This window comes from Sinocyclocheilus anshuiensis, unplaced genomic scaffold (assembly GCF_001515605.1).
Source record: "Sinocyclocheilus anshuiensis isolate Anshui unplaced genomic scaffold, SAMN03320099.WGS_v1.1 scaffold4528, whole genome shotgun sequence".
In the NCBI taxonomy this organism is placed as follows: domain Eukaryota; kingdom Metazoa; phylum Chordata; class Actinopteri; order Cypriniformes; family Cyprinidae; genus Sinocyclocheilus; species Sinocyclocheilus anshuiensis.
Genome location: NW_015554402.1, coordinates 1 through 9,847, shown reverse-complemented (window position 1 = coordinate 9,847; position 9,847 = coordinate 1). Strand labels below are relative to the sequence as shown.

The 9,847-nt window shown below is 36.8% G+C and overlaps 1 protein-coding gene across 1 annotated transcript; it reads left to right on the top strand.

Annotated features, from left to right (window-relative positions):
- Positions 1-1,270: 1,270 nt before the first annotated feature.
- On the top strand, positions 1,271-6,450 carry LOC107671502 (ubiquitin carboxyl-terminal hydrolase 42-like; the record flags this gene model as incomplete). Its single annotated transcript, XM_016464425.1, has 7 exons — positions 1,271-1,383; positions 1,766-2,580; positions 2,649-2,751; positions 3,602-3,861; positions 4,849-5,024; positions 5,247-5,297; positions 5,392-6,450. Coding segments are annotated over 6 exons (1,488 nt in total), but the record flags the coding sequence as incomplete, so codon positions are not given.
- Between the last annotated feature and the right edge of the window lie 3,397 nt (positions 6,451-9,847).

The window sequence follows — 9,847 nt, the reverse complement described above, 5'->3', positions numbered from 1 at the left end:
CTAAAATATTTGTTGTTAGACATTAAATGTGCCTTTTGTAGTATTTTAAACCTTCTTATAAGTGTATTTTTATGATTGCAGTAACTGTAAAGGGACTATTGTAATGGGTCAATCAAATGTAAGCTAGTTCAGTACTAATTGCTAAGCTCAAATGAGTTAATGTGTGCTTCTTATAGCAGTTTAGAAGTAATTTTCTTTATTATTTATTTTCATTTTAATTCAGTGATTTTAACTTTTAATTTAGTTATTTTAATGCTTTAAAGAGCAATTTTAGATTGTAATGTTCTGCTATCTGTTCTGCAAAGGTACAGCTGTCATAAAACCAGAGAGAGCCTTTCTGCTTGGCTAGAAACTGTAAAAAAAAAAAAGTAAAATAATAGCGTTCCTATTGGTCAGTGTTAGAGGAACTCCGCTTAGTCTGATAGTTAACCTGCTTTAGACCAGGTTGCTTTCCCAGCATAAGTTGCCACGGTGACTGAAGTTGATCTAAGTTAAATTTGCTTAATGGAACCAAATCATTTGACAATGAGTCAGACTAACTGAAATAAGCCTGGCTTATTTGGTTAACTTGTTTTATGAAACAGGCCTTGAGGCATTAAAAGTGATCATATTTTCTCCATTGCATCATATTGCATCGAATCGCATTGTGTTGAATCGAATCGAATCGAAATCGGATCGCACTGCATCGTAACAGGGGTGAATCGTATTGCATCGCATCGGTAGCTGCTTCATATGTATCTTTAATGTATTGTATCGTTGGCTATGCATCGAGATGCGTGTCATATCGGCCTCAGTCACGAGATGCACATCCCCTAATATACAGCCGCATCTCAATAAATTAGAATGTCGTGGAAAAGTTAATGTATTTCAGTAATTCAACTCAAATTGTGAAACTCGTGTATTAAATAAATTCAATGCACACAGACTGAAGTAGTTTAAGTCTTTGGTTCTTTTAATTGTGATGATTTTGGCTCCCATTTAACAAAAACCCACCAATTCACTATCTCAACAAATTAGAATACTTCATAAGACCAATAAAAAAAACATTTTTAGTGAATTGTTGGCCTTCTGGAAAGTATGTTCATTTACTGGACATGTACTCAATACTTGGTAGGGGCTCCTTTTACTTGCCTCAATTCGGCGTGGCATGGAGGTGATCAGTTTGTGGCACTGCTGAGGTGGTATGGAAGCCCATGTTTCTTTGACAGTGGCCTTCAGCTCATCTGCATTTTTTGGTCTCTTGTTTCTTATTTTCCTCTTGACGTTTTGTTCTTCTTCTTTTTTTCAGGTTGTGGGTGCACCACATTCTTCATCACAGATTGCTAATTCGTCTAATAGTTCAGACTTGCAATTCAGCTTAAAGTCTGGATACAGTCAGTCAAGGTGGGACGCTCAAACACAGCGTTTTTTTTATTATTAAACTGTCATTTGATCTCTTAGTGAATATCCATTTTTCATAATGTACGCTGTTGTGATGCCTAAATTTACTTGTAGCAAGTGTTATTTTAGAAATATTTACTATTATAGTATTTATTAATACTTTGAATTAGCTTTTATTTTTGTTATCAGTTCTCATTTTAATTGTAGGGTTTTTTATGTTGTTTTTTTATGTTTCTGTTTAGTTTTTACTTCAGTTTTAGTAATTTTAGTACTTCAATTTAAGCTGTTTTTTCTGGTAGTTGCCAAGGCAGCATTTCTAATTTAAAGTTTTTCATCTTACATTTTTTTTTTTTTTCATTAATTCATTCATTTATCCATTCAACAGCTCCAAACCAACAAGTACTGATGGCCAGCCATGTTTCTCACCTTCAAGAAAAAGGATAAACCCCTCTTCAGACTCTTCATCTCAGTCTGCTTCACAGGTACAGTCTGCGTCTTCATCTAATGCCTCATTGGTCTCAAAGACTACGGACACTGACCTTCATGCCCAGACAGCTTCAAAAGCTGAGTCGATTCAGAGCCATGACACCCATGCAGTGGCTGGCATGTCAGATTTTCAGGGCAACAACAGTCATGTTGGTGATGGTCACATAAGTCCACGCAGGTTAAAGGAGGAGTTCAGGTGCAGTGAAGGAGAAAGCAAAGAGTCAAAGCCATCACACTTAGGCAAGTTTGGCTCTGGAGATGGACGGAGTGAGGACCGGAATAGGGTTTTAGAGTGGCCAGACTTTTTTTCAACTGTGAAAGACAGGGACCGATACAAGCACTATAGGGAATACAACGAAAGAAGCCGGAGCCGCTATGGTCATAGCTATCGAGAGAGTCATCCCTTTAGAGAGCGTTCCACCAGTAGAGACCGGCATCACAGAGATCGTGAAGGGGAGAGACACTGGGACAGATTCTCACACCACCGTCGAGAGCACCGCCATTCCCAAAGAAGACCCAGAGAGGAACGTGACCAGAGTAGGGATAGGAGATTTGTGAGTGATGCTTATCGTCCTTCTGGACACCATAACCGGGATGGATATTCCAGTCACAGCCATCGTGGGGTGGATGGTGGCTGTGGAAGGACGTCCCATACAGTGAACGGTGCTAAAGTGAGACCCTCATCTCCACATTCTATCAGCCCACTGCCTGGACATTACAAACAGTGAACGGTGCTAAAGTGAGACCCTCATCTCCACATTCTATAAGCCCACTGCCTGGACATTACAAACGGAAACGCGGTCCATCGGCTGATGCAAGACAAAGCTCTGATGAGTGCCGAGTGAAGAAATCCAAAAAGAAAAAGAGAAACAAAGAAAAGCACAGGTGAGTCATTTTTTTTAGTAGCATACTTTGCCTACTGCTTTCTTTTGCTCTGGATTTAAAGATTTATTCAAACGTATCAAATGCACTAATAATAATTATAATTAATAATAATAATAATAAAATATGAAAAGCATAAACTAAATTCTTGCAAAGAAAATCTTAAAGGGTTAGTACACCCAAAAATGAAAATTAGCCCATAAATTACTCACCCTGATCCTGTAAACAAACGTTGGTTTTCACGAGACTCACCGGCACATACGCAACGGTGACCTCATACGTCATCCGCCTGGAGTTGCTTCCATGTACAACTGTTGGCGCAAGCTACATTAAAGTGATTATTACGTTTTGAATATGGATATTTTTCTTACAAAAATGCATCGATTCGCTACAGGAGGCCTTTGTTCACCCCCCAGAGCCATGTGAGATGCTTTTTTTTATTAAATGGATGGGCGCTTTTTATTTAACTTCTTTTGGACTGATGCATGCAACACCCGCTGAGTGGCATTAAACAGCTTGAAAGATCAAAGACAATTTTTAATATAACTCCGACTGGATTCGTCTGAAAGAAGAAAGTCATATACACCTAGGATGACTTGAGGGTGAGTAATTTATGGGCTAATTTTCATTTTTGGGTGAACTAACCCTTTAAGTGGTGTTATAATTTCTTATTTATTTATTCTGCCAATTATTTTTATTATTTTTATTAAAATATTAAAACAACTTCTTCACTGCATTTTAATATTTGAAAAACATTTAAAGCTTTGACAATTTGATTTGTCATTGACCATTTAATATTTGACTGGGTGAGAATTTAAAACCATTGAAAATCATTGTGACTTTCCACTTATAGGCACTCAGAGAAGGACCCATCTGAGGGCAATGAGGATAGCAGCTCGAAGAGACATAAGAAGAAGAAAAAAAAGAAAAAGAAGGGGAGAGAGGATGAGGAAAGGCCTCACACTAGGAGAGACGTCACTCCGAGGCGGGAAGAGCATGATTCTAGAGCTAGGAATGGTACAGAGAGAGGAAGTCAGCACCACATCTCTGAGTCTCGTCACAATGTCCACCGAGACCATATGGAGGACCAGCAACAGCTCAATGGACACAAAGGTGCTTAATTGTTAATAGCTTACGCCGCAACAGCTAAAGTCTGTCTACACTGGACGCAATGCGACCGTTGCAGATCATTTGAATTTTGTGGCAGTACGTCATAAATAGAATGAGGCAACAGTTTACTGTTGGGGATTTGTCGCGCCGCACCGCATCCATTGTAGACAGCATCACTAATTATAATGGGTTCTATAGTATTTTGTCGTGTCGTGTGTAGACACGGTGTTAGACTTGATGTCTTTTTGAACAGCACAAAGTGGAAGCAATGCATGCTTCAGGCAGTAGCATACTTTTGTTTTGCACATTTGAACTCGTCTAGGTCACTTTTCACACTTAAATCAAATGGGAAAAAGAAAGCAAGCATATTTTTAACATTAAAATTTGCATTGTGGGGATATTTTCATGACAGCTAAGCACATTTCCCCCCAAAATGATCATTTCCATAACTTTTTTTCCAATAAGCACTACCAAATGCAATTTAAATATGTATACATATGAAGTAATATGCAAACATTTACAGTTTGCATTATTTTGCAGTAATGATAATTGGGCGTTGAGGTGCTTTTTGAATGAAATATTGACATTTAAATATTACAAATAACCCATACTGTCTCTTTCCATTGTGTGACAGAAAAAAAATATTTGTGTTTCATATACAAGATATAAACAGGGCCTTTTGAGTGATATGGTTTATCTTTGTGACTTTTGACATTGCATGGGTCAAAGCTTAGTAGTCTCTTTCAGATAGCAGTGCTAACACTGAAATGTTCCCGTAAGCTGATGTTATGTTCTGATACATAACTGGTTTGCCAGTAATTGACAACAGATTTACAATCTGGATTCTACTCAAAACCTCCCCAGGCTTGCTTGCATCCACAATCATACATTTGATCCTGGCACAGTATTATACATTCACACGTAAATGCCATTTGGGGAAAAAATTAACTAATGTATTTTGTGTAAATGTTTTTTTTTTTTTTTCTCCAGCTAATGGCCTGAGCTGTTACAGTGGAAATGAACTTGATCTTTGTCATACTGGGATGGAGAAAGACATGAAATACAAATATTTTGACCACTCTACCACTGTCAACAGCACAAAGACACTCTCAAATGGAAATGGAGATGTGGACGGTGTCTATCACAGGACCCTTTCAGATGTTGAAGTGAGTAGACTCTCTCTACATTTTATAACTCAACCACAAAAATACAGGATTCTAAGCTAAAGTAGCCACATTTTTCAGAAAAACGTTATGTTTACAAATGTTGAAGTTTAAATATTTGTAAAATATTATATGTAATTAAAAATAAACCTACTCATTTTGTAGGTTTTTTTAATGGTTGTTGTAGTTGCACAACTCTCTCTGACTGATCTCTGGTTTTCACAGAAAATCACTCATCCTCACTAAAGGGAAACTGATTTCTTGATCACACCTAAGGTAAGAAATTTAGTTTAGTAGTTTTTATTTATTTATTTTTTAAACAAAATAAGCTCAGCTCTAATTGTCTCGTTCCCTCTCTCCTTATATAAAGACTCTGAAAATCACCCATGCAAGCATGTGAAAGACAAAATCTACAGCTACAGTTCCTGACATGGTGCTTAACATTTAGAACATACTGTATTTTTATCACGAGATGAATTTTAAAGTTGCTTTATTTTGTCTTTTGTTTTTCTTTATTTTTAAGGTTATGGATTTTTTAGTACACTGTACATAAATGAACTTTGATCATGAAAAAAATTATATATAAAGTTAATATATGCGATTACAAAAAGCCTGGAGCTTAACATCAGAATTGCTGCTCAGACATATAGACTCAGGATTTTCTCACTTGTGAAGATGAAACAAGCGCTCCCTTTAAGGAATCAAACCTGGGAAAGACGAGAACATTTATATGCTGCATCGGCAGAGAAAGACTGCTTGTCTCTTGGCTTCAAGTTATGATGTCACCATTTTCACATATTGGTTGAGAGAACTGTCTCAAAGGAGCAGCCTTTGCTAATGCTATACGTGCACTTACGTCACAGTTAACCTGGACACACTTGAGGACATAAGATGTTTGCTTTGCTGTCTCTTGTACCTCTCTTTTTTAGCATCTCACTGTATCAGACCTTTCTAGAATACAAGTTCATTGCATCTTTTTTGTTTTTAATTCTCACTGTTTATTTTTCTTGAATCCGCTTTGATTTCAGTCAAGATAATACTGTGAATTTAAGTTGAACTGTACTATCAGTTGTTTGTTTTTGGTCCTGTATCAGGAGGTTCAGTAGAGACACTTTCAGTAAAGCCACTCGTAATGTAGACCATGTTCTCTGAACATTTCTCAACTTTTTTGTTCTTCAGCAAAACGAAAGAGACGTGAAAATGGTTATATTCAACTTCATTTTACTGTAGCATGTCAAATTAAATGTATACAGTGTACAATATGTTGAGTGAGAGGAAACGGCCTTAATGTCTGAAATTTTAATATTTTCTCTCACTGTGTTTACAGTGTTTTGTTGGAGTGAATGAACATGTATGTGATGATGGGAAGTGTTTGGTTTTGTAAAGGGTGGGGTTTCCTTTTTACATATAAAGAATGACTTGTGAGATATCTGTTTTGTGAAAAATATCTTAATTGATGTCAAGGTGTGGGATTTTTTAAGCTATATCTCCGCAATAGGAACACAAACATCGCTTAAGACAGATTTAAATTGAATGTGCTTCTGCCGTATACACCAGCAAATCAGGCTGTAATGGTCATTTATTTGTCTCAATACCCAAGAGCAGTTAGGCTTGTGGACAAAACATACTGAAAGCGGCTTAATATAAAACCGCACAAATCATATTAATTGCAAGATTCGAGTGCACAGTGCTTGCAACGCAATAACATGCAAATGTTTAATCTTTTCGCTACTAATGCAAGACAGCTCCCTAAATACATGAGGAGGGGAAAAACTCATTTTTCTGCAGAGCCCTCCGCCAATATTGGGATCCTTTATTAATATAAGCAAAATGGTTCGTTTAGTGATTGAGATTCTGTATGGAGGAATGATGGGTTCCCTTGCCATATGTTCAAGAAGACTCGACACCGTTATCTTTACAAAAAGAGGTTCAACAAATTATTAAACGAAGGAGTGCCAATAATTGTAGCACAAATATATATTTTTAAAATATAGTTTTTAAGTTATTTTCATTTATTTACCTGTGATTGAGGGTGTGATTTTTGTGACTATTTTAAATAAAAAACAGGATAAACCGTAAAGACATTTTTCACAGTCCGTTGGGCTCATATTTGCTAACTGTACTAGTGTATTAGTGGAGGACACTGAATATTGCTTGCAAAAGAAAAAAAAAAACGAAACTCCGTAATTACAGCATCAACCATTTACCTTGACCCCCGGTGTACACCGCTTCATCTTTCAAAGTATGTAGCACTGTAGCCTGCAGACCTCAAAGTGGGAGGAGCTTATGCCGCAAGAAGCAGTGACCTTCAATTTGAGTTGAATTACTGAAATGAACTTTTCCACGATATTCTAATTTATTGAGATGCACCTGTAGTTGAGGGTGGAGTTAGATATGGACCTTGTATACGACCCATCTGTAGCTGCATCGATACCTGTTACAGTGAGATGCAGGACAGTAGAATACAGGAAGCAAGCTCAGGACGAGCAGCTCAAGAATTGGAGAAATAGCTGCTATGCATCCTTTCTCATAAGGAAGTCAAATCTTTACAGAATCTCAACATAAAAATGTTTTATTAGGTCAGTTGCTAAGGTCATGAGTTCAGGGCCAATGGCTTGATTGACAGGACTGACAAACCTGTTTGTTTCATCGGAGATATCTGAATTCCTATTTACTGACACATAACAGAGTTCTGAAATACAGTCTTAAGAGCATGCTGCATATTTACCATAGAAATGTTAAGCAGAATACATGTGACAATATTTTACTTATATTAACTATTATAATAATATAATACTACACATTATTTAAAAAAACATACAAAATTATACAGGTATTCAATTTTAAGCCTTAAATATCAGATGGGTTTTGGTTGCATATCACTATGGTTTTATCTGTTTTAAAAGGTAAACTTAGAAAAGGGGGCCTCATTGTAGAATTTATGTGTCATAACTCATAAATCGTATTCTCTGTATTTCACTGTGATTAGTATTGCTGCCCTACATGGAACTGGACAGTGATGACAGTGGACAGTGGTTAATTTAATTTAAATCATATCGATTATTTAACCTTTTAGCAGTGTATCTATGAGTATTTCCTTTATACTCTGCAATAAACTATGAGAAATAATGAGTTTCATGTTTACAGAGCCATACAGCCTTCACATAAAAGCTCTCCGCGGACAAGCTGTAAATACATCGTTTTAGATCTATGGAGTTTCCAAAAAAGTTCAAATAATACAAATAATTATGGCTTTTGTGATGTTATTTGTGTGTACGGTATGTGTGTTATTTACATAGTAAAAAAACTAAACGTAAGTTCACATAACATTGGTAGTATTACATAAATAAAATACATTAACTTATATTAGTAACAATTTACAAACCCGATTCCAAAAAAGTTGGGACACTGTTACAAATTGTGAGTAAAAAAGGAATGGAATAATTTACAAATCTCATAAACTTATATTTTATTCACAATAGAATATAGATAACATATCAAATGTTGAAAGTGAGACATTTTGAAATGTCATGCCAAATATTGGCTCATTTTGGATTTCATGAGAGCTACACATTCCAAAAAAGTTGGGACAGGTAGCAATAAGAGGCCGGAAAAGTTAAATGTACATATAAGGAACAGCTGGAGGACCAATTTGCAACTTATTAGGTCAATTGGCAACATGATTGGGTATAAAAAGAGCCTCTAAGAGTGGCAGTGTCTCTCAGAAGTCAAGATGGGCAGAGGATCACCAATTCCCCCAATGCTGCGGCGAAAAATAGTGGAGCATTATCAGAAAGGAGTTTCTCAGAGAAAAATTGCAAAGAGTTTGAAGTTATCATCATCTACAGTGCATAATATCATCCAAAGATTCAGAGAATCTGGAACAATCTCTGTGCGTAAGGGTCAAGGCCGGAAAACCATACTGGATGCCCGTGATCTTCGGGCCCTTAGACGGCACTGCATCACATACAGGAATGCTACTGTAATGGAAATCACAACATGGGCTCAGGAATACTTCCAGAAAACATTGTCGGTGAACACAATCCACCGTGCCATTCGCCGTTGCCGGCTAAAACTCTATAGGTCAAAAAAGAAGCCATATCTAAACATGATCCAGAAGCGCAGGCGTTTTCTCTGGGCCAAGGCTCATTTAAAATGGACTGTGGCAAAGTGGAAAACTGTTCTGTGGTCAGACGAATCAAAATTTGAAGTTCTTTTTGGAAAACTGGGACGCCATGTCATCCGGACTAAAGAGGACAAGGACAACCCAAGTTGTTATCAGCGCTCAGTTCAGAAGCCTGCATCTCTGATGGTATGGGGTTGCATGAGTGCGTGTGGCATGGGCAGCTTACACATCTGGAAAGGCACCATCAATGCTGAAAGGTATATCCAAGTTCTAGAACAACATATGCTCCCATCCAGACGTCGTCTCTTTCAGGGAAGACCTTGCATTTTCCAACATGACAATGCCAGACCACATACTGCATCAATTACAACATCATGGCTGCGTAGAATCGTGTTTGTAAATCAAAAGGTTAATCAAATGGGTGTAGAGTTTGCATTATTCTTAAAAAGACATCAAATAATATTATCATAGTAAGAGAACTTCAGAAATTGATTTTTACAGTATTTTATAATACTATTAAGGACCTTAAAAACATAATAAATATAATATGAAAAAGCTTTCTGGTTATTTTCTCTTCCAATTAATGCAACCAGTCCTGCTGATTTGGATGACTATGATATGACGCAAATGAAAATAAAATCATTTAAAACTACCGATGCACAATGAATAATATTTGAAGTTATACGATAGCACTAAAAAT